General features: G+C 48.3%; 1 protein-coding gene across 1 annotated transcript; it reads left to right on the top strand.

The window, feature by feature from the left end:
- The first annotated feature begins 306 nt into the window (after positions 1-306).
- si:ch211-79k12.1 (uncharacterized protein LOC568891 homolog) lies at positions 307-24,639 on the top strand. The gene is made up of 8 exons (XM_060852695.1): positions 307-611; positions 6,935-7,056; positions 8,380-8,578; positions 9,456-9,607; positions 12,747-12,891; positions 15,269-15,410; positions 21,141-21,243; positions 24,494-24,639. The coding sequence occupies exons 1-7, from the start codon at positions 551-553 to the stop codon at positions 21,229-21,231; spliced, it is 912 nt and encodes a 303-aa protein (XP_060708678.1). The 5' UTR covers positions 307-550; the 3' UTR covers positions 21,232-21,243; positions 24,494-24,639.
- The last annotated feature ends 52 nt before the right edge of the window (positions 24,640-24,691 follow it).

Below are 24,691 nucleotides of genomic sequence, written 5' to 3'. Positions count from 1 at the left end.
GCCATGCTGCCTGTGATATTGTCATTTGATGTTGTGAAAACAACTGGAACAACAGTCAGCCCGCAATGAGTTAGCAGAATGTGAAACTCTCTGTCCAGAATCCAGAGGGATCAGATGCCACTAGTACAGAAGCGACGCTTTGACCCCAAGCCTGGAAATCCCAAGGGCCGAGTCTGAACGCGGAAATGTCAACAGCGGAAGAAAACTCAAGCTGGGAACCTGAGTTCTACTCAGAGACAATTGGCGTCACTTGACTCTGAGGAATGCAATTGGCGGTGAGTTTCAGGCAGGATGTTAAATTAAACCAAAAACAAGACAAAAAAATAAACTAGATTGATGATTGCAATATTCCCTACAGTAAAACCCTACTTGTTTGAGTCGAAGTGGAAATGGAGAGATAATTCCCCAAATGTTGGGCACAGACCCGGAACAAAGTTGCAATATGATCTCCCCGCCTACTTCAGGTTATTTGTGAGCAGGTAGACGCAGGAGTTCAGAGTCGAACGCCTTTTGTCTGTCGTGAGGATAACTTTGGAAGCAGCGGTGAAAAATGGATCTCTTGTACTCAACATGCCTTTTGGTGTGCATTTGTCTCCCAGCGATTGCAAATGGTGAGTCCAAGACCCAGAATTGGGACTGAATTCTGAAATTGTCTTATTGTGTGCTCGCTGCTTTGAGAGGGCAAACTGCTCATATCTGTCCAAGTCATCAGATCATTTCTCGCCAAACTTTGAACCAGGGTCAGCGAAGGGGTGGTTGGAACCAGTAAAGATTGATCAAGCTGGCGTTAACTCAATAAAAGTTAAACAGTGGTAAATGTGGGATAGATTCGGGGTAGTGGGGGCAAGGTAAAGGGCCACTCAGTTGGGCCTGACCCCCATCAAAATATTGTAGTTCTGTAGATTGTACCCCACAAGGGCATTGTTTTAGTAATCTGCCAAATAAGTGGTTTCATGGCAATGGTATTTAATTCCTTCTACTTCCTGCTCCCAGCAGTAGGCTTAACTCTTTGCGTTTTGTAAAGTGAGCTTGTAAATACTATCTCACTGTTTGGAGACAAATACTGTCTTGTTGCTGTAACTCATTGGTGGAGCTCAGAAACTAGGCCAGGATGTGCAGGATACCCTCCTCCCACCCCCCTCGCCCCATGTAATAGGAAGCACAGGATTTCAATAGCATTCTTGAGCAATGGGCACCTCGAAACTTTATAGCCCATTGCTCAAGAATGCTATCGAAATCCATTGCTCAAGCCCATCTGAAGAGTGGCTTCTTGGGGCGTCCTATGAAGTTTAATAATGGGCTTGCAGGCAGCACTAATTTCATAACAGCTGAATAAACCTTTTCAATTCTTCTGATGTTGATTCAGGGGCAAATAGCCCACACTTCTTCCTTTCTGATGGCTCCCTTCCAGACTTAGGAGTCCTCTCCAACCTTGGTGTTGAATTCTGAGGAAGTCACCGCTAAATGGTGCTAAATGCTCCTTTGCATCCAAAATGTGCCCTGGTTTGCTGCCCCACCTAAAAGCCTACACCTCTGCCAGTTTGAGATTGTTTACAAATACGGATCAGGATTTGACCCATTAGCATCTGGCTCGGGTTGAGAGCGTTCGCAACTGCGTCACAGCCAAAACTACAAAGTCGACTCGACTCCTGATCGACAATGATCCTACCTCTGTCAACTCTTCTTTGGGGAATTTCCCAAAGATCCTCAGGCAGCATCTTCCAAACTCACGACCACTTCCATCTAGAAGGACAAGGGCAGCAAATATGTAGGAATACCACCCCCTGCAAGTTCCCCTCCAAGCCACCCACCACCCTGACTTGGAAATATATTGCCATTCCTTCAGTGTCACTGTTTCAAAATCAGGAATTCTCTCCCTAATGGTATTGTGGGTCTCCCTACAGCACATGGACTGTAGCGGTTCAAAATGGCAGCTCACCCCCACCTTCTCAAAGGCAACTAGTGACAAGGGGCAATAAATGCAGGGCCCAGCCAGTGATGCCCACTTCCCACGAATAAATTAAAATTAAAAAATGTGCGCGCAAAATATGTGATCTGGCTCAACTGAGGTTACCAGGACAGTAGATGAACACGCAGAGGCTTATCCTTATGAATGTTGTTGGCTCTAATGACTGATTCCAAGTCTCCTTTCGATGAGGGAGAACGTCTTGAGTGGAGAGAAGCCATTTTGTCACAACCTGTAGCTAAAGTATATGTTTTAAGGCTCACATAAGATGGGGGCCAAATCATTCATATTTGGAAATCTAGGTCTTTGCATATTCCATTTGCTGGCAGCTTGACTTCTAAAGAATTGACAAACTCTCCATTTTGAATAAAGTGTTGCTGTGTTTTTGGAATGTGTAGAGCGATTCAGAAGTGAATCACGTGGTTGTTCTGCGTACTTGTCAAACAAGATTTCTGTTCCAGCGTGTTGTCAAACATGATTTTCTGGTTGCCAATTTTATTTTTGGTTCGCTCATCTTTTAAAAGGTTTCTTTAAGAAGTTAGTCAAATGGGAACCTTACCTTGCCAGTTTGTGTTGGGTTGCTACCGTTCAAAGCCTTGTGGGATGAGGGTACTGTCAGTCACGGAGCAACTTTGGGAAGTTTTTACGGGAGGTGGCACGGTTTTCCTGGTAATTTTTCTGGAGGCAGATAATGGAGCTAAGATTGGGCGTGGAGGGAGCGTGTTGGGAGTGTGGACTGAGACAATCGGTTAGAGTGGACAGGTTGAACCTTGATGTTGGCGAGCATATCAGAGAATAGTCAGCACTGGAACTCTTGAGTATCATTCCCAATGGCTGGTCACTAATGAGGCAGTAAGGGATGTGCGTCCATTTTTAAAATTTGTTTGGAGCCTTTGCAACAACAGAGCTTAGTTGAACAACAATGCAGCATAACCAATGAGTGCATCTTGTGAAAAGCTGTTTTCTGTAATTGTTTACTAATGGTCTCTCATTGTCAGTCTTGCACAGAGATTGGATAAAATGTCAGCCAGATTATGTAGGCAAACCTGCACTTAGTGTCTACATACCATTTGTAAATTGTTTTTGGAAATATTTGTATATTGTATAAGGACTGTATATAAAAAAGCAGTTGCCAAAGAAAAGCTTGCCTTCCTATAGTACCCTTTTTATGACTTTGTGAATATGTAACACATTTGCTATCTCAATGTTGCACACATTGCTGTTTCCCTAACGTCACTGAGATAAATAGATTTTGCTTTTGAGCTGAACCTCTTATTCAAGGGTGTGACCCACTGTGATAAAACCCATCCTTAAACGTAGATTATGCAAATTGTCGTGCTTCACGACAATGGTATGAAACAAAGAACTGTGGATGCTGAAGTAAACAACAAACAGAAATTGCTGGATGAACGCAGCGAGTGGAGGAAAAAAAATAATATTTCGAGTCTAGTAGCTCTTCAGAACGAATGTGTTTGTCTAAAAATACACTGCCTTCTGTGATTTGTAAGAGAGTGTGTGCTCCCATTTTAAATTGTGACCTTTAACACTCTGGAGCTAAAGTCCAATCTTTGTCACAATCTCCTTCCATTGCCATGAAATAGTCATAAGATGATTAAAATTCAGCAAATACAATGGATCTATAGGTATGTGTGTGTAGGTGTGGAAGGCAAGCTGTGTTTTCATTATTATTTAATTATGGGATATTTTTCTCCTGAGGGTAAAACCCACTGAATTTGAAACTGCACTTGCTCCGAACAGTTTCAGTTTCACCGCTGCCACAGTGGTGTGGTGTTTTATAGTAAACTCAGTGCTGTGTGCCAATTTGCAAAACATGCTGTTAATGAGGTCACTTATTAGGAAGTCTCACAGACAATCAAAAACTGAAACAAAGATTTACTGCGTGCAGCAATAAGCCCCCTCAAGTAAGCAAGGTAAACCTCACCACTCAACTTGGCTATTACCCAATGAGCAGTGGAATTTAGCTCCAATTCCAACCTGTCTCAGGATATGTCCAGGGTTTAATCCTTGTGCGGTGTGGTTCTCCAGAGTTCTGCTACTGAACAATCCTCAAGTTGAATTCTTGTAGGATTTTCTGTCTTGGTCAGTGATGATCTCTCTGAAGTCACCGAGTCTGTAGCGTGCCTTCTTATCGAGAGTAACTGCTCTCTTCCACAATACCTTCAATGTTAGCTGCATATTTGAAACACAGCCTGACCTGTCATCAACTCCTGAAATTGTTCTGCACCATTTGTTGTGGTATGAGGCAGCCAAGTTATTAAACAATGTTAAAACAGTTTGTTTATGTCGCTTTGACTCATTCTTTGCCCAGAGGTGGCTAATTCTTATGTTGCTTTTGATTCCTTTTATAATAGTTTGACCGTGCTCCTTTATATCAGGAAACAGTTTATTCCAGAAAATGTTATTGCTAATTCTTTCAATCCCTGAGCAGTGATGAAAGTTCAGAAGTTGACTCTATCACACTGGGTTACTGAGGCAACTTGCACATTGTTGCCTGTAGTTATGAATAAACAAGTTAAAGTCTCCACCGCGTTTTCTGTTGTACGACTGACCAGAAATCCCTCCAGCTCTTGCTGCTGCCAGTAGTGTGTTTTGGAAGGATCCTTTCCTGATCTTCTGTGGCTGATTCAATACTCAAACCTAGACCTCCTAGCCCAGGTTCAGGGAAATCAGTGTGTCACACAAGACCTCTTTTACTGCATTAACTAAAGCTTAATTGATCGCAAACTGCTTTGCTGACTTCCAGGGTCTTGATGGAGGCTATACGTTTGTAGGTCCTTCCTTCTTAACTTCCCTCTTTCCTACTTGTCTGTCTTCTGCCCTTTCCTTCCTTCCTTTTCCCCAACTTGAGGTATTCAGGATGACGAAAGGTGTGGATAAAATAGACATGCTTCCTCTTGAGGGGCATAGGAGCAGAAATTAGGCCATTCAGCCCATCGAGTCCACTCTCCCATTCAATCATGGCTGATTAGGCTTCCCAACCCCCTTCTCCCGCTTCCTCCCCATAACCCTCGATCTCCTTGATATTCAAGAACCTATCTATCTCAGTTTTAAATATACTCAATGATCCAACCCCCACAGCCTTCTGTGGCAATGAATTCCATAGATTCATCACTCTCTAGCTGAAGAAGTTTCTCCTTTTATCTCCATTCAAAAAAAGCCTTCCCTTTACTCTAGACTAGTCCCTCGGGTCCTTGTCTCTCCTACTAATGGAAGTGCCTTTCCAACATCTATGTTATCCAGGCTGTTCAGTATTCTGGAAGTTTCAATTAGATTTCCCCCCCCCCCCCCCCCCCCCCCCCCCCCCGACCCAGAGTCCTCAGGTGTTCTTCATGTGTTAAGTTTTTTTCATTCCTGGGACCATTCTCTCGTGAACCTCCCCCCTGAACAGCCATTTTGGGACGAGAGGTCATAGTCTCAGGATAAGGGGTAGCAAATCTAAAACATTATTGAGGAGAAATTACTTTATCCCGAAGGGTGGAGAATCTGTGGAATTCGCTACCCCAAAGTGCTGGGACAGCGAGTCAGTTTGAGGAGGAGTGAGGCAGATGTTTAATGGGTTGAAGTATATGGGGAGAAGGCAGGAAAATGGGGGTGAGGAGTATATCAGCCATGATTGAATAGAGCAGACTCGATGGGCTGAATGGCCTAATTCTGAACCCGTACCTTACAAGCCTCCTCTTCCATCCTGTCAACCAAATGTCTTAAGCACACCATTTATAGCATCAGTTCCCACCACAAACTGTGTACAACTTCTGGTCTCTATGTTGGCTGTATCTTTGGGGACATGAATATTTACAGGCACTCAGCACAAGAGACTTGCATCCTGTTTCACTGGGCTTGACTCAAACTGCAAACCCTAAGCTGAGAGAAGAGGGTGGGTCACAGCGCTAAGTCGGTTATTAACGGTGCCAGTCAGTCTCCGTTTCCAAGTGCCTGGTTAAATTCAACGCTTGCCTTGAGTCCAGGACACATAGCAGCCTAGAATTAGTTACCCCTTTGAGTCAGCTGTTCATGAATGATCGTGGAAAGGCTGTGGGGAATGTTTTTTCACCTGCTGCAGTTTTCTGTTTGATCCTTCCTGATCCAAAAAGCAACGTCGTTTTCTCGGTTTTCCAATGATGCTGAATTTCACAAATTTCAAACGAACAGGTATTATCTTACTTAAAGGGCGTCAGTGGTGGAGGGAGGGGGTGTTTGTGGATGTGGGGCCAATCCAGTGGGTGAAAATGTGTTGCTGGAAAAGCGCAGCAGGTCAGGCAGCATCCAAGGAACAGGAAATTCGACGTTTCGGGCATAAGCCCTTCAGGAATTTCTGATGAAGGGCTTATGCCCGAAACATTGAATTTCCTGTTCCTTGGATGCTGCCTGACCTGCTGCGCTTTTCCAGCAACACATTTTCAGCATCTGATACTCCAGCATCTGCAGACCTCACTTTCTCCCCAATCCAGCGGGGGCTGCCTCATCCTAGATGCTGTCAAACCCCCTCGAGTGTTGTTGGGGCTGTTTTTCCCCCCAAACCAGGGCTTGTGGGAAGTACTCCATGACTTGTGTATCGGAATGGCAGACATGGGAGTCAGGAATATCCCTGACATTGGAAGATTTCAAGTCATAAAATGTAAAGAGTGTTGAGGTGGAAAACCAGCTAGGTCATACTGAGAAATGGAGCAAACTCTATGACCACCTCCCAGCACCTTTTTTCCCAGCATCCAATGCTCATTGGAATGTTATTCATGATTATGATCTCTATCTGCCTGTATGCCACATGACAGTCCTGTATACCTGTATCCCTCAAACTCTCTGGGCCCTCACTGTTTGTAGCTTTACATCATTCTAAAAGATTCAATCCTACACTTCGCTTGAAGCCACTCTAGTCCTGAATGCTGAGGACTGAAGCATACGGTTTCACTGAATGAGTAACGTTTTTCTTTTCCTCTTTTGGGATTGCAGCAAAATTGCAAGTGTCGATTAAGGAACCCTCAGGACCAATTGTGGAAGGGAGCGATGTGATCTTGCAGTGTTTAGATGAGGGGCAAGACATGTCTCACGTCAGATTCCAGATGTATCACAAGGTGAGGTTCTCCATCGCATGCTGTGTGTTATCTTGAGAATTAAAACCTAACGTAACTAGGTCACCCTCCACACTGAAGGAACAGAAATGTTTGTCTGTGATAAGGGAGGCTTGTCAGGGTACAGTGAGTTTCAGGAACTAAACGGGCAGTCACATGTTTCATTATCAGTAACGCAGCCACGAGCTGACACGAGAGAAAGCGAAGGGATTTCCTGTACGTAGCAGGAAGAAACGTGGCAGGGTGATAGGGTCATGTTTAGGGGTGACATGGATCAGTCACTGTCCCTGTCCTGGCACTGTTTGGTGGGGAACAGTGTAGAGGAAGCTTTACTCTGTATCTAACCCTGTGCTCCCACTGTTCTGGGAGTGTTTGATGGGGGGACAGTGTAGAGGGAGCTTTACTCTGTATCTAACCCCATGCTATCCCTGTCCTGGGAGTGTTTGATGGGGACACTGTGGAGGCATCTTTACTCTGTATCTAACCCTGTGCTCTACCTGGAGATTACCATTAACTACAAACCAAACTGGACTAGCCACTTACATACTGTAGCTGGAAGTGCAGGTCAGAGGCTGGGAATCCTGCAGCAAGTAACTCCCCTCCTGACTCCCCAAATGTGTTTGATGGTGGACGCTGTAGAGGAAGCTTTACTCTGTATCTAACCCCGTGCTGTCCCTGTCCTGGGAGTGTTTGGTGGGGGACAGTGTTTAGGGAGCTTTATTCTGTATCTAACCCCCGTGCTGTCCCTATTCTGTGAGTGTTTCATGGTGACAGTGTAGAGAGAGCTTTACTGTTTCCTTTATTCTTTAATGGGAAGTCAGTGTCTCTGGCTGAGTCAGCATTTGTTCCCCATCACTAATTGCCCCTGAACTCAGTGACACACTGAGCCATTTCAGAGTCAACCACCTGATTATGGGTGTGGAGTCATGTGTAGGCCAGATCAGGTAAGGATGGCCTTTCTGATGAGGGGTTCTTAACCATTGATGGTAGTTTCATTGTAACCATCATTAAGAGGAGCACTAAATTCTAATACCACCAGCTGCGATTGTAGGTTTGAAGCACACAGTTCTGCAGAAAATAAGCCTGAATCCTGGCTGTCCCGATCCCACTACATTACACCACCCTGGATGCTGCAGGAGGGTCTGATGGGAATTTCTTCTGATCATATACCCAGCAACGATGTTCTTCATCTTGATAAACATTACTTAAAGAATACAAATTTAAGACAAAAACCAAATTGCCCTCTTTAGCGTGCCTGGAAGTGGGAATTTAAATTCTGTAAACTGGCCCTGGCAGCTCTCCATAACTGAATGTTTCCTGTTATAGTGGCTGCGGTCCTGGTTCAATATTGATACCACCACTTCCTTCCGTTGCTGGTACTACAGTTTCAATGTCAGCAGAGACAACGGGGAATTACTCCTTCGTGTGAAGCAGATGTACAAATGGCACGCAGGTCCATACCGATGTGTTTCCAATGGAACTGACGGCCAGCTCATTTCCAAGAATATAACTGTCCCTCTTCAGTGTAAGTGACTCCTTAAATGTTCTCTCCTTTCGCTCTGATTTCCCTTGCACTTCCCTCTTCTCCCTTATTGTCTTGTCTCTCTGTGATTGACTCCTCCTGTTTACTTCATTCCAACCCTCTCCCATTCCTCTTTGTTTTTCAACTCTCCATCCTCCCCTCTTAATCCTTTATCCTTTCTTTCTTTCTGTCTTTCTGTCTTTCTGTCTTTCTGTCTTTCTCTCTCCCCCTGTCTAGCTTTGTCATTTTATCTGTTTATATATCTTTCCCACTCTGTCTCTTTCTGTATTTCTCTTACTCGCCCTCTCTGTCAGCCTTGTCATTTCATCTCTTTATATCTCTGTCTCACTCTGTCTCTTTTTGTATCTCACTTTTTCTCCCTCCCTCTCTCCTATCTGTTTGTCTCCCCTCTCTCTGTCTGACTGTCTTTTTCTCTGTCTCTCCCTCACTCGCTTCCTTTTTCTCTCTCTCTCGGCCTGTCTCTTTCTAGCATTCTTTCTCTCTCTCTGTCTCTTTCCCTCCCTCGCTTTCTTCTTTTCTCTAGTTCATTCTTTCTTTCTCTCTTGTTTTGTTTTCTGTCTTTTTTTTTCTCTTGTTTTTTTTCTCTCTCTCTCTCACTTTCTGTCTCATTCACTCTCTCTGTTTGCCTCCTCCCTTTTCCCCTTTCCACCTGCTCCCTATTTTAGTGAGAATCTCGACTCAATGCCTGAGAATTGTTTGGACAGTGTGGCCGCGCTCGGGTGGTTCCCATTGGGACTCTGACCTGATCCTGTCATGTTTCTCACCGTAGGCCTTCGCTATGATAAGACCCTGGCTCTTTTCAGTCACCTCTTTCCACTTGCTACTTTTAATATTTTTCTTCTTGGATTTTGTTTCAAAGATCTCAACAGCATATCCATCTCTGAACCCGGGAGTGTCTTTAGCCGTTACATGAGAGACCCCCGCGTTGTGAGGGTGATGCGTGGAAAGGATGTTGAGGTCAAATGTTGTGCAAGCTCATCTGAGCCACCAATGTACCAATGGAAGAGAAAGGTATGAACAAGTTATGGAGATAAGAAGGAATGTCCCCTCACCTCCTGGATGACACGTGGAGTGCGTTCGACATAACCGTCATCTCTTCACTCCACCTCCTCCTGTCTTACCTCCCCTAACCCCAACAACATCTTCCCTCCCTTCTCCCTCCATTTTTTTCATCCCATTTCCTCCTTCAGTTCCACCATTGGGAGAGACTGTGACTCGGCCTCAGAGTGATGGGTCAACACTTTAGAACCATAATGAGGAAGAGTTTCTTCAGCCAGAGGGATTGGAATCCGTGGAAGTCAAATCATTGAGTGTCTTTAAAGCAGAGATACTTGATTAGTAAGGGGGGAATATAATGGGGAGAAGACAGGAGAATGCAGTTGAGGAAACATTACCAGCCATGCGAGGTGATGTCCTCGCAGTATTCTTGCTCGATTGTCAATCCAGACAACATTCTGGGGAGCTGGGTTCAAATCCCACCATGACTGATGGTGGAATTTGAATTCAATAAAAATCTGGAATTAAAAATCCTAACGATGACCATGAAACCTATTCATCTTGGTCAACTGAGCCAATGGGCTGAGAAGTAGCAGATGGAGCAGACTTAATTTCGATAAAGTGAGGTGTTGCATTTTTGATAAGGCAAACTAGAGCAGGACTTAGTGATCAATAGTAGGGCCCTGGAGAGTATTATCGAACAGAGAGACTTTGGGATGCAGGTAGATAGTTCCTTGTTGATTGTCGGGAAAACCTATCACTAAGGAAATTGCTCAGTCTGGGCCTACATGTGACTCCAGACCCACAGCAATGCGGTTGATGCTTAACTGCCCTCTGGGTAATTAGGCATGGACAATAAATGCCGGGCCTAGCCAGTGACGCCCACATCCCACGAATGAATTTTAAAAATGCTCGAGTGGTGGAGCAGATTGGATGGGCTGAATGGCCTAATTCAGCTCCTGTATTTTATGGTCTTAATAAAGGTGAAAGTCACCATTGGTGGGCAACTGGTGGCGAGTTTAACCTGAGGTCATCTGAGGGGAGAGGTTGAGAAAGGTGTGTCCTTTGTGGTAACCTCAGCCAGTCCGGGAATTGAACCCACGCTGTTGGTGTAACAGTGTGCAGCCAACTGAGCTAACCCACTCGCCCGGCCCCAGGAATACCCCTCTACGACTCGCCTCGATGATTCCTCGTGGAACTGAATTTCACGTTCTAACCGCAGTCTGGGAAGGACATTAGTCCTGAATGCCGGATTGAATCTCTTGGCCCTGGTTTTATATTGATGGCCTATCATCATGCTGTTGGCCATGGAAGGAACCATTCGCTGTGTTTCCATTCAGTCGGAACATTCCATCATTTTAACTCCCCTCCCCAGCCCAAGGCCTTCCCTCATGAGAGCAGAGAGCCAACCTATTCATCTTGGTCAACTGAGCCAATGGGCTGAGGAGTAGCAGATGGAGCAGACTTAATTTAGATAAAGTGAGGTGTTGCATTTTGATATGGCAAACTAGAGCAGGACTTAATGATCAATAGTAGGGGCCTGGAGAGTATTGTCGAACAGAGACACCTTGGGATGCAGGTAGATAGTGTAGAAGGTGTCTGGGGTTCACACCTTCATCAGTTAGAGCATTGAGAATAGTCGTAGGACAATATGTTGGGGCTGTACAAGACATCGATGAGGCCACAGTTGGAGTAATGCATACAATTCTGGTCGCTCTGCTATAGGAAGGATGTTATTAAACTGGAAAGGGTACAAAAAAGAATTTACAAGGATTTTACAGAGTTATAAGGAGATGCTAGATAGCCTGGGACTCTTTTGTTTTTATCCTTTTAGAGGGTTGGAGGCTGAGGGGTGACCTTTATAGAAGTTTATAAAATCATGAGGGGCATGGATAAGGTGAACAGGCAAGGTCTTTTCCCTGGGGTGGGGGGGAATCCAAAACTAGAGAGTTTAAAGTGAGAGGGGAATGATTTAAAAGGGATCTTTTAAGGCAACCATTTCACACAAAGGGTGGAGTGTATGGAATGAACTGTCAGAGGAAGTGGTAGAAGTGAGTACAATTACAAAGTTTAAAAAGACTCTGGATGGGTGCATGGATAGGAAGGGTTTAGAGGTATATAGGCCATATAGAGATGAACAGTATTAGCTTGGACTTGTTGGGCTGAAGGGTCTGTTTTCATGCTGTATGAGGGTGTGACTCTCTATCCTTTCCGAATGTGCAGACCCACCTGTTCCTGGGGTCATCCATGTTGGGAGGAGTCTCAAACACCTTTTATGCATTTCGCAATGTGTGTGGTGTTCTGACCGAGGTTCTGACTCCGCACGTTCGGAATCTCTGGCTGGTGGAATGCGTCCCATTTGGGTTAACCTATAACTCTGGCATTACTCACCTCGCAAGCAAGTTTGTAAACTGACCGTGGCCCTGCACTGTTTTGTCAAAGATCCTGTGTAAGATAAACCTGGAGCAGTCTCACCTCAGTGGGTTGGTAACTGTGGTCTGAAAATCAGTAATCTCATTTCAGGAGCAGAGAGTATTGGGAGATGTGGAAAATCGTGCGAAGAGACTGATCTACTATTGGGTTCAATGTGGGATCTGAGTAGAAGGACATTTACTCCTTATCCAACCCCGTGCTGTCCCTGTCCTGGGAGTGTTTGATGGGAACAGTGTAGAGGGAGCTTTACTCTGTATCTAACACTATGCTGCCCTTGTCCTGGGAGTGTTTGATGGGGGACAGTGTAGAGGGAGCTTTACTCTGTATCTAACCCTGTGCTGTCCCTGTCCTGGGAGTGTTTGATGTTGAAGCTGAGTTATTCTATTTCTTTGCCTGATGAAAATTACCGAGCAACAAATCAATCTCCCTCTGTAAATGGTGTATTGGTGTTGAATATTTACAATATAGTGATTGAATGCTCTGACTGATTTGAATATAGGGTTTGAACATTTGATGCTTTCAGAGGGAGGGTTCATATTGAGAAGAACACATACTGGGACATAGTCACAGACTGGAATCTAATCACGGGCTTCGGGGCAGAATAATAGCTACCCAGGAGTGAGTTACGGACTGGAACCTGATCAATGGGTTCGTGGAGGGGTTCTGTCCGGAATAATACCAGGAGTGAATCACAGAATAAAATCTAACCTCATTCCTACAGGGCAATGAGTGGATTTATCCAAACAGCAGCCTGAAGATTGTGAAGATCACTCTTGAACAAGGTGGCGTCTACACCTGCACAGCCACTCACCCTTCACTCCCAAGTCTGACCCAGTCCAAATCTGTCCTGATTGAGGTTGTGGAAGGTGAGCTAATCACACTTAGAAATTTCTAACTTGTCCCTGTTACTGGTTGCAAATTGTCTGATATTTTATCCCTCAGACCGTGAACTCTGATATTTTTGCAGTCCAAATAATTTCTACCTTACCGTAGATTTTAATCTCCTCCCAACACCCCACATTTAATCCTGTTAAGTGAGCTTGTGTTGTATAGAGGTGGCACGGTGGCTCAGTGGTTAACACTGCTGCCTCACAGCACCAGGGTCCCAGGTTCGATACCAGCCTCGGGTGACTGTGTGGAGTTTGCACCATCTCCCCATGTCTGCGTGGGTTTCCTCTGGGTGCTCTGGTTTCCTCCCACAGTCCAAAGATGTGCAGGTTGGGTGAATTGGCCGTGCTAAATAGCCCATAGTGTTAGGTGCATTAGTCGGAGGGAAATGGGTCTGGGTGGGTTACTCTTTGGAGGTTCAGTGTGGACTGGTTGGGCAGAAGGGCCTGTTTCCATACTGTAGAGAATCTAATCTAATTTTTCCATAGTAGATTACTCCCCTACACTTACCCCTTCACCTAACACTACAGGCAATTTGGCATGTCCAATTCACCTAACCTGCACATTTTTGGACTGTGGGAGGAAACCGGAGCACCCGGAGGAAACCCACGCAGACACGGGGAGAACGTGCACACAGTCAGTCGCCCGAGGTGGGAATTGAACCCAGGTCTCTGGCGCTGTGAGGCAGCAGTGCTAACCACTGTGCCACCGTGCTGCCCATCAAAGCAATAGTTCGTTCAGATCAACTATTACGTTCTGGAGTGTAAACTCCATTTCCGCCTCCTTGCACCTTTTCTAACAAAATCCTCCATCATAACCTCCTCTTCCCTTATCTCACACTCGCTTAACTAGTTTCCCCTAACTTCGTACAACTACTTTGTCTAGGAGGGATTTCCACTTGTCTCTCCCTCCCTGGGTGTGGATGTTTCTCCTGCGGTTCCCACTGGACCCCTCAAACACATCATCTTCGATCAGGAGCTCTTGTCTTCCTCTTCCTCCCTGCATCCAGTCTGTCAAATCCAGTCATTGTTTTGAGTTTGATTTATTGTTGTCACGTGTACCGAGCTAGAGAGTAAAGTGTTGTTTTGCGTGCTGTCTGGGCTGATTGCACTCTGCGTGGTACATTAGGGTAGCAGAACAGGGTGTAGAATACAGTGGTGCTGAGAGGGATCGGTATTAACATTTTGAGAGGTCTGTTCAAAAGTCTGGTAACACTAGGGAAGAAGCTGTTCTTGAATCTGTTCGTATGTGTATTGAGAAATTTATACCTTCTGCCCGATGGTAAGTTACCCTCTTTCCCCAAAAGGGAGACCCTAGCCTGTCAATTTTTGTCTGAACTGTACTTCCACATATTTCTGGTATTACCCGTTAACTCTTCCCTTTACCTTTTGCTATGCCTCAATTGCCTTTTCTCATGATGTCAGCATCTAGTCTGACCACAGCTGAACAACCTTGCACCCGTTGCCTAAGGACAGATAGATTGGTAGGAATTGGAGTTTAGATCAGAGTGGTGCTGGAAAAACACAGCAGGTCAGGCGGCATTCGAGGAGCAGGGAAAAGTCGGCGTTTCGGGCAAAAGCCCTTCATCAGGAATCCGACATTCCTGTTGAAGGGCTTTTGCCCGAAACGTCAATTTTTCCTGCTCCTCGGATGCTGCCTGACCTGCTGTGCTTTTCCAGCGCCGCTCTGATCTAAGCTCTGGCTTCCAGCATCTGCAGTCCTCACATTTGCCTGGTAGGAATTGGATGCAGTCCAGAGAAGATTCAACAGGAATGGAGGGATTGTCTCCTATGAAAGGTGGAGTAGGTTGGGCCTGAGTTTAAAATAATGGGAGGTGACCTCACTGAAACATACAGGTGTCTTAGAGGATTTGACAGGGTGGATGTGGACAGGTTGATTCCCGATGTGGGAACGTCAAGGACCAGAGGGTATCCTCTCAGAATAAGGGGTTGTGCATTTAAGACAGAGATGAGGAGGAATACTTTCATCCAATTAGCTTGTAGGTGGTACCCACTGCTGCTGTTAAGCGTTGGTGGTAGATGAGGGAATGTTTGTGGGTGTGGGACCAGTCCAGCAGGGTCTGCTTTGCCCCAGGATGGTGTCAGGCTTCTTGAGTGTTATTGGAGCTGCCCACTTATCCAGGGCAAGTGGGGAGTATTCCCTACCCCTCCTTTGTGGACAGGCTTTGGGGAGTCAGGAGGGGAGTTACCCGCTGCGTGATTCCCAGCCTCTGACCTGCTCTTGCAGCCGCCATGACGTGTCTAGCGCAGATTTGTGTCAATTTATAGCTGATATATGTTTAATCACACCAATGGCTTACAGCTAGACTACTCTTTTCTGTGTTTCTTCCCTCAGAACCATTGAGCTCACTGCAACTGAGTGACATGAACCTGATTCTGGCAATAGCGATTCCAGCTGGGGTCCTCTTCCTGGTGATTATCGGCATCATCACTTACAAATGCAAAGCGAAGAGGAATGAAAAGGGGATGATGCTCCTGTGAGTGCCACTATAACTTGCATTTCTTTAGCACCTTTCAGAGCCACAGGATGCCCCAGTGCATTCTACGGCCAACAGGAAATGAAGACGCTGTTATAACGGAGGGAACGTGGAAACCAATTTGCACAACGCCAATTCCCACAAACAGCAACTTAGTAATATTCAGGGTTCTCTTCAGTCCCACCTCCCCGGGGAAATCCTTCCATGATATTGGTCCCGGGATCTTTCGCATCCGAACTGAAAGGTCTGGATGTGTCGCACCTGAAAGACCGTACTGTTGGCGACGCAGTGTTCCCTCAGGACTGTGACAGGACCGTCAGTTAGGAAGGGAATTTCCAATCCCCAGTCTTCGGGTTCAGAGTCGGATGGCACCATCTGCTGGGATGGGGATGTCTCACGAGATGGCCCAAACCATTTCACCCAAAGTGTGACACTGACGACGGCAGGACATATCGCCCAAGAATCTCTGTCGAGAGGACGGGTTTCCCTTTTCAGGAGCTTTTTGTAAAGGGTGTGAGAAGGAGAGGTTGAGAGAGGGGATTGCAGAGCTCAAGGCCCCAAGTATGGCGGCCAGTGACGGAGGGGTAGGAATTGGGGGAATTCATGAGGGGCTGGGATTGGAGGAGGTACAGGGATAAAGGAGGAATATAAGTTCTGGAGGAGGTTACGACAATAGGGAGGGGTGTAGGGGCTGGAGGGGGGTTACAGAGATAGGGAGGGGGTGTAGGAGCTGGAGGGGGGGTTACAGAGATAGGGAGGGGGTGTAGGAGCTGGAGGGGGGGTTACAGAGATAGGGAGGGGGTGTAGGAGCTGGAGGGGGGGTTACAGAGATAGGGAGGGGGTGTAGGAGCTGGAGGGGGGGTTACAGAGATAGGGAGGGGGTGTAGGAGCTGGAGGGGGGGTTACAGAGATAGGGAGGGGGTGTAGGGGGGTTACAGAGATAGGGAGGGGGTGTAGGGGGGTTACAGAGATAGGGAGGGGGTGTAGGAGGGTTACAGAGATAGGGAGGGGGTGTAGGAGCTGGAGGGGGGGTTACAGAGATAGGGAGGGGGTGTAGGAGCTGGAGGGGGGGTTACAGAGATAGGGAGGGGGTGTAGGGGCTGGAGGGGGGGTTACAGAGATAGGGAGGGGGTGTAGGGGCTGGAGGGGGGGTTACAGAGATAGGGAGGGGGTGTAGGGGCTGGAGGGGGGGTTACAGAGATAGGGGGGGTGTAGGGGCTGGAGGGGGGGTTACAGAGATAGGGAGGGGGTGTAGGAGGGTTACAGAGATAGGGAGGGGGTGTAGGAGCTGGAGGGGGGGTTACAGAGATAGGGAGGGGGTGTAGGGGGGTTACAGAGATAGGGAGGGGGTGTAGGAGCTGGAGGGGTGGTTACAGAGATAGGGGGGGTGTAGGGGCTGGAGGGGGGGTTACAGAGATAGGGAGGGGGTGTAGGAGGGTTACAGAGATAGGGAGGGGGTGTAGGAGCTGGAGGGGGGGTTACAGAGATAGGGAGGGGGTGTAGGGGGGTTACAGAGATAGGGAGGGGGTGTAGGAGCTGGAGGGGTGGTTACAGAGATAGGGAGGGGGTGTAGGAGCTGAAGGGGGGGTTACAGAGATAGGGGGGGTGTAGGGGCTGGAGGGGGGGTTACAGAGATAGGGAGGGGGTGTAGAGGGGTTACAGAGATAGGGAGGGGGTGTAGGAGCTGGAGGGGGGGTTACAGAGATAGGGAGGGGGTGTAGGAGCTGGAGGGGGGGTTACAGAGATAGGGAGGGGGTGTAGGGGGGTTACAGAGATAGGGAGGAGGTGTAGGAGCTGGAGGGGGGGTTACAGAGATAGGGGGGGTGTAGGGGCTGGAGGGGGGGTTACAGAGATAGGGAGGGGGTGTAGGGGGGTTACAGAGATAGGGAGGAGGTGTAGGGGCTGGAGGGGGGGTTACAGAGATAGGGAGGGGGTGTAGGGGGGTTACAGAGATGGGGTGTAGGGGGGTTACAGAGATAGGGAGGAGGTGTAGGAGCTGGAGGGGGGGTTACAGAGATAGGGAGGAGGTGTAGGAGCTGGAGGGGGGGGGTTACAGAGATAGGGAGGAGGTGTAGGGGGGTTACAGAGATGGGGTGTAGGGGGGTTACAGAGATAGGGAGGAGGTGTAGGAGCTGGACGGGGGGTTACAGAGATAGGGGGGGTGTAGGGGCTGGAGGGGGGGTTACAGAGATAGGGAGGGGGTGTAGGGGGGTTACAGAGATAGGGAGGAGGTGTAGGAGCTGGACGGGGGGTTACAGAGATAGGGGGGGTGTAGGGGCTGGAGGGGGGGTTACAGAGATAGGGAGGGGGTGTAGGGGGGTTACAGAGATCGGGAGGAGGTGTAGGGGCTGGAGGGGGGGTTACAGAGATAGGGTGGGGGTGTAGGGGGGTTACAGAGATAGGGAGGGGGTGTAGGGGCTGGAGGGGGGGTTACAGAGATAGGGAGGGGGTGTAGGGGGGTTACAGAGATAGGGAGGGGGTGTAGGGGCTGGAGGGGGGGTTACAGAGATAGGGAGGGGGTGTAGGGGGGTTACAGAGATGGGGTGTAGGGGGGTTACAGAGATAGGGAGGAGGTGTAGGAGCTGGAGGGGGGGTTACAGAGATAGGGAGGAGGTGTAGGAGCTGGAGGGGGGGGTTACAGAGATAGGGAGGAGGTGTAGGGGGGTTACAGAGATGGGGTGTAGGGGGGTTACAGAGATAGGGAGGAGGTGTAGGAGCTGGACGGGGGGTTACAGAGATAGGGGGGGTGTAGGGGCTGGAGGGGGGGTTACAGAGATAGGGAGGGGGTGTAGGGGGGTTACAGAGATAGGGAGGAGGTGTAGGAGCTGGACGGGGGGTTACAGAGATAGGGGGGGTGTAGGGGCTGGAGGGGGGGTTACAGAGATAGGGAGGGGGTGTAGGGGGGTTACAGAGATCGGGAGGAGGTGTAGGGGCTGGAGGGGGGGTTACAGAGATAGGGAGGGGGTGTAGGGGGGTTACAGAGATAGGGAGGGGGTGTAGGGGCTGGAGGGGGGGTTACAGAGATAGGGAGGGGGTGTAGGGGCTGGAGGGGGGGTTACAGAGATAGGGAGGGGGTGTAGGGGCTGGAGGGGGGGTTACAGAGATAGGGAGGGGGTGTAGGGGCTGGAGGGGGGGTTACAGAGATAGGGAGGGGGTGTAGGGGGGTTACAGAGATAGGGAGGAGGTGTAGGAGCTGGAGGGGGGGTTACAGAGATAGGGAGGAGGTGTAGGAGCTGGAGGGGGGGGGTTACAGAGATAGGGAGGAGGTGTAGGGGGGTTACAGAGATGGGGTGTAGGGGGGTTACAGAGATAGGGAGGAGGTGTAGGAGCTGGACGGGGGGTTACAGAGATAGGGGGGGTGTAGGGGCTGGAGGGGGGGTTACAGAGATAGGGAGGGGGTGTAGGGGGGTTACAGAGATCGGGAGGGGGTGTAGGGGCTGGAGGGGGGGTTACAGAGATAGGGAGGGGGTGTAGGGGGGTTACAGAGATAGGGAGGGGGTGTAGGGGCTGGAGGGGGGGTTACAAGAGATAGGGAGGGGGTGTAGGGGGGTTACAGAGATAGGGAGGGGGTGTAGGGGCTGGAGGGGGGGTTACAGAGATAGGGAGGGGGTGTAGGGGGGTTACAGAGATAGGGAGGGGGTGTAGGGGCTGGAGGGGGGGTTACAGAGATAGGGAGGGGGTGTAGGGGGGTTACAGAGATAGGGAGGGGGTGTAGGGGCTGGAGGGGGTTACAGAGATAGGGAGGGGGTGTAGGGGGGTTACAGAGATAGGGAGGGGGTGTAGGGGGGTTACAGAGATAGGGAGGGGGTGTAGGGGCTGGAGGGGGTTACAGAGATAGGGAGGGGGTGTAGGGGGGTTACAGAGATAGGGAGGGGGTGTAGGAGCTGGAGGGGGGGTTACAGAGATAGGGAGGGGGTGTAGGGGCTGGAGGGGGGGTTTACAGACATAGGGAAGGGGTGTAGGGGCTGGAGGGGGGGTTTACAGACATAGGGAAGGGGTGTAGGGGCTGGAGGGGGGGGTTACAGACAGAGGGAGGGGGTGTAGGGGCTGGGTGAAAATGCAGAGTTAGAAAGGAGTATAGGAATTTATAGAGATAGGGGGGTAGAGGGTTGAATTTGAACGTTAATTCCTGAAAAAAAAATGAAGTTTGCCTGGAAGACCGAGCGATGTCTGGTTGAAGGGGGTTTTCAGCTGAATGACATCCTTATTGGGGGGGAGGGGGTCCTGGTGTCAGACAGAATTAACCACTTGTCCCTATTGATCAGTACAAAGATAAACAGGGGGCGAAGTAGAATTAAGGAGTTAGTGTACACCTTCCAGGCAGCGAAATCAGCCTGAGAATCAGTTTCCACATACACCCTGCATCCCAGCTCAGTTCACAGGCACTAACACAAGGTGGCACTGCGTGTGTACAGGTCGGAAAAGGGTGTTTGTCGTTAACTGGACTGAGCACTGAAAATGTTGTCCTGCAATCAAAGATTGAACCGAACTGTCCAAGCAGCTTACCTCTGTCGCTATCCAATGGAGTTCCTGCTTCTGTATGTTATGTGCCTTTTTTTTTTGTTTAAGAGCGCTGCGCTGCCCAGTCCAAATTCCATGTTCATGTCAGCTTAGGCTGGGTTCTGAGAACTGTCCGCTCTGAATAACGTTTGAGGTTTAAGTCAGACGTAGGGCTTTGGAGTTTAATTTGGGTAAGTGTGAGGTATTGCATTTTAGTAAAACAGACCATGAATGGTAGGGCCCTGGGTAGTGTTGTAGAACAGAGAGACCCAGCAGTTTATAGAGTCATAGAGATGTACAGCACGGAAACGGACCCTTCGGTCCAACCCGTCCATGCCGACCAGATATCCCAACCCAATCTAGTCCCACCCGGCAGCACCCGGCCCATATCCCTCCAAACCCTTCCTGTTCATATACCCATCCAAATGCCTCTTAAATGTTGCAATTTTTGCAACAGAGGTCAACAGGGTGGTTGGTAAGGCACTTAACACAATTGCCTTCATTCCTCAGTCCTTTGAGTATCTGAGTTTGGGACAACATGTTGACGTGGCCTGTTCTGAAATACTGTGTGCAGTTCTGGTTGCCTGTTCTTGGAAGGATATGATTTAAGCTGAAGAGGGTTCAGAAGAGATTTACCAGGATGTTGTCAGGAATGGAGGGCTTGAGTTATTAGGAGAGGCTGGATAGACTGGGACCTTTCTTCACTGGAATTTAAGGGGTGACCTTATCGAGATTTATAAAATCATGGTGGGTATGGTTAAGGTGAATGCCCGAGGTATTTACTCCTAGGGTGGGCAAATTCAAAACTAGGGGGCTTTTTTTTTTTAAAGGCGGGAGGAGAAAGATTTAGAAAGGACATGAAGAGGCAACCTTTCTGCACCAAGAGTGGTTAGTGTTGGAAGGAAGTGCCAGAGGAAATGGTGGCTGCTGATACAGTTACAGCGTTTAAAAGGCATTTGATGTGGTTTGTTGGGAGGTGGGGGGGTTGCTGGTTGGGTGAAAGGGTGGAGTATTCCAGGAGATGGCGTTCGCTCAGACACATTCACTGGGGGAGGTAGCTTTTTAAGAGTGAGTGTCTCATGACATTTGAGAGACAGCAGGTACAATTGAACCCCATCTACGTGTGTGTGTGTGTGTGTTTGACTCCACCATCGCACTTTCAAACATGTTGCTTTTGTTATCCACTAAAAGCTGTCTTTTTTTTGTCTTTTGCTGTCCCTCACTTTGCAGGGACAACCAGGTCAGCAAGACCCCTATCTGGAAGGGGAGTGACTCATCCATTCCCTACTGTGTGACCGACTCTGTTCCTCTGGTCATGTGAATCACTAACCAGGTACATTTCTCATTCTAATACCCTTCCCCATGTTGGATGGAGCAGGGAAAGGAGGTGCTGGTGACAGTGGAGGGAGATCAGGGGAAGACAATAAGGGCAAGAGCTGACCATTCGGCCTCTCGAGTTCTCCTCGCCGTACTATCCTTCCAGAGGCTTTCCATGGAGCGGTTGTGACATAATGGTGCACTGACTGGGACAACAATCCAGAATCCCAGTCTAATGTTCTGGGTTCAAGGATTCGAATCCAACCACAGCAGATGGTGAAATTTGAATTCAGTGAAAAAGAAAGACCTTGCAAGACTGCATGGAGAAAGAGACTGTGTTGTCCTGTACTGTACAACTCGAGAGTAATTTTTGTGGGTCTGTCAGTAACTCAATTCAGGCTATCCCAATTAAATCAATCCATTTGTCTCAGGTTTGAGAGATCCATAACTTTATAAATAGGGGTTTCAAGGAAGGTTATGCCAGAATTTTTTAATACAAAGTCTCAGTTGAAATATTGTGTCCAGTTCTGAGCACTGAACTTTGGTGGGACAGTGAAGAAAGCATATTTACGAGGATGGTCTCTGGGACAAGGGACTGTGGGGCAGCACGGTGGCTCAGCAGTTAGTATTGCTGCCTCCCAGCGCCAGGGACCCCTGTTCAATTCCAGCCTTGGGTGACTCTGTGCGGGTGGGTGACTCTGTGTGGGGTTTGCACATTCTCCCCATGTCTGCATGGGTTTCCTCCCACAATTCAAAGATGTGGAGGTCATGGAAAATTGCCCCATCGTGATAGGTGGATTAGTCAGAGGTAAATATAAGGTAGGGGAATGGGTCTGGGTGGGTTACTCTTCGGAGGGTGGATTTTCTCCGGGTGCTCCAATTTCCCCCCACAGTCCAAAGATGTGCAGGTTAGGGTGGATTGGCCATGCTAAATTGTCCCATAGTGCTGGTGGATGTATAGGTTAGGTGCATCAGTCAGGGGTAAAATGTCGAGGAATGGGTTTGGGTGGGATACTCTGTGGAGAGTCAGTGTCGACCTGTTGGGCTGAAGGGCCTGTTTCCAAACTGCAGGGGTTCTATGAGTAGTTATACGAGAATGAGTTGGAGAAGCTGGGATTGGAGAAGAGATTTGATGGACAGAGTAGAGATGAGAGGAAATGTTCCCATTAGTGGAAGGATTGAGAGTGAGAGGGAGGCACGTTTATAATGATCATGTTTAAACAGTGAAGAAATCTCTCCCTGAGAGGGCCACCAAGTCTTACTGTGAAGACTCAGCCATCTTGGACTGAGGCAGGAGGAGGCAGGTTCAATTGAGGCTATTGTGAGAAAATTAGATGAATCTTTGTAATGATATATATACTTCTTAAAATGCCCAGAGCTATAGGTATGTGATGAGGTAGAGGAACCAGGTAAACTATGATGCATCAATTAGTGGGAAGCTATAGAGGAGGGAGACAATTTAAGTTAACCAGTCTCTTTCTTTTTTTCTTCTTAAAAACAACAGATAAAAACTGCTCATGTAGTGAAATATTGCCAATTAATGCCAAAAAAATGTAATTGATTCAGGAAAGTGAATGTGTTATTCAAGAGGGGAGGAAATTTTGACTTAGGTTCACAATTCTATCACGTGTGTAATATGTAGCTTGAAAACTTAATCTGCTGCCTGTTCTGAGCTGGTGATAAGTGTGGAGAATGTGTTGCTGGGAAAGCACAGCAGGTCAGGCAGCAACTGAGGAGCAGGAGAATCGACGGTTTGGGAATAATCCCGGGGTTATGCCCGAAACGTTGACTCTCCTCCTCGGATGTTGGCTGACCTACTGTGCTTTCCCAGCACCACACTCTCGACTCTGATCTCCAGCATCTGCAGCCCTCCCTTTCTCCTCTTGAGCTGGTGATTTATAAAGGCTGTAGTTGCAGTGCTAGCAGGGAGAAGAGGCTGAATGTCAGAGGTAAATGTAGGGTAGGGGAATGGGTCTGGGTGGGTTACTCTTCAGAGGCTGGATTTTCTCCGGGTGCTCCAATTTCCCCCCACAGTCCAAAGATATGCAGGTTAGGGTGGATTGGCCATGCTAAATTGTCCTAAACCGAGCAACCGCTCTGTTGTTCGACAAAACATTTGGCTAATTTTTTTTATTCACTCGTGAGATGTGGGTGCCACTGGCTGGGCCAATATTTATCGCCCTCGTCCCTAGTTGCCCCCACCTTGACAAAGTGGGGGTGAGCTGCCTTCTTGAGCCATGTGCTGTGGGTAGACCCACAATGTCCCTGAGGGAAGGAATTCCAGGATTCTGACCCAGGAAGGAACGGCCGATATATTTCCAAGTCAGGATGGTGAGGGGAGGGGAACTTGCAGGGGGGTGGTGTTCCCATGTATCTGCTGCCCCTTGTCCTTCCAGATGGAAGTGGCCGTGGGTTTGGAAGATGCTGGAGAGACAATGTCGAAAAGTATGCCTCCTGCTCCTCAGCCATGCTTTTCCAGCACGATACTTTTAACTTTGGAAGTTGCTGTCTTACCTCAGCTGATGAATGGAATTGAGCCTGTACTGTTAGTAAAACTCTGCATTGTGAACCAGCTGTCTAGCCAACTGAGTTAACTGCAATGTCCCTGTCCCAGCAGTATACAACATAACAATATTTAGGAGAAAATGGGGACTGCAGATGCGGGAGATCAGAGTCGAGAGTGAGGTGCTGGAAAAGCACAGCAGGTCAGGCAGCATCCGAGGAGCAGGAGAGTTGACGTTTCGGGCATTAGCCCTTCACCAGGAATGTAGAGGAGGAAGGGGGCTGAGAGATAACTGTGGGGGTGGAGACAAGGTTAGCTGGGAAGGTGATGGGTCAGTGGGGAGGGTGGAGCAGATAGGTGGGAAGGAAGACGGAGAGGTCAAGAGGGCGGTACTGAGTTGGAGGGTTGGATCTGGGAGGAGGGGAGATGAGGAAACTGGTGAAGTCGATGTTGCTGCCGTGTGGTTGGAGGGTCCCAAGTCGGAAGATGAGGTGTTCTTCCTCCAGCCGTCGGGTGGCTTGGATTGGCGGTGGACAAGACCCAGGACTTGCATGTCCTTTGGGGGGGGGGGGGAGTGGGAGGGTGAGTTAAAGTGGTCAGCCATGGGGCCATGGGGTTGTTTGGTGCATGTGACCCAGAGATAGTCCCTGAAGCGCTCTAGCAAGTTGGCGTCCTGTCTCCCCAATGTAAAGGAGACCACATCGAGAGCAACGCACGCAGTAAATGAGGTGAACATCACAGTATTTTTCTTTTATTTTTACAGGTAGGAACCCTTTGAGAACGAGCTGGGGTGGTCACAATGCTGATCGAGCTGAGGAATTTGAACAGCTTTCATCTCTTAGCTACTTTTGCCTCCCAATCGTGGGAGATGTGCAAATCTTACAAATTGTTAAATCACAATTATTTTTATCAAGGCTACAGTGTCCTTTCTGATGAAATGTACTGGCAGAGGAGGCAGTGT

This window comes from Hemiscyllium ocellatum, chromosome 38 (assembly GCF_020745735.1).
Source record: "Hemiscyllium ocellatum isolate sHemOce1 chromosome 38, sHemOce1.pat.X.cur, whole genome shotgun sequence".
NCBI lineage: Eukaryota > Metazoa > Chordata > Chondrichthyes > Orectolobiformes > Hemiscylliidae > Hemiscyllium > Hemiscyllium ocellatum.
This window is presented reverse-complemented; position numbering and strand designations above follow the sequence as displayed.

Coding starts and splice junctions, on each gene's coding strand:
- si:ch211-79k12.1 (XM_060852695.1), top strand. CDS start 551: ATGGATCTCTTGTACTCAACATGCCTTTTGGTGTGCATTTGTCTCCCA. Junction 8,579..9,455: donor TATAACTGTCCCTCTTCAGT/GTAAGTGACTCC, acceptor TTTGTTTCAAAG/ATCTCAACAGCATATCCATC. Junction 9,608..12,746: donor TGTACCAATGGAAGAGAAAG/GTATGAACAAGT, acceptor TCATTCCTACAG/GGCAATGAGTGGATTTATCC.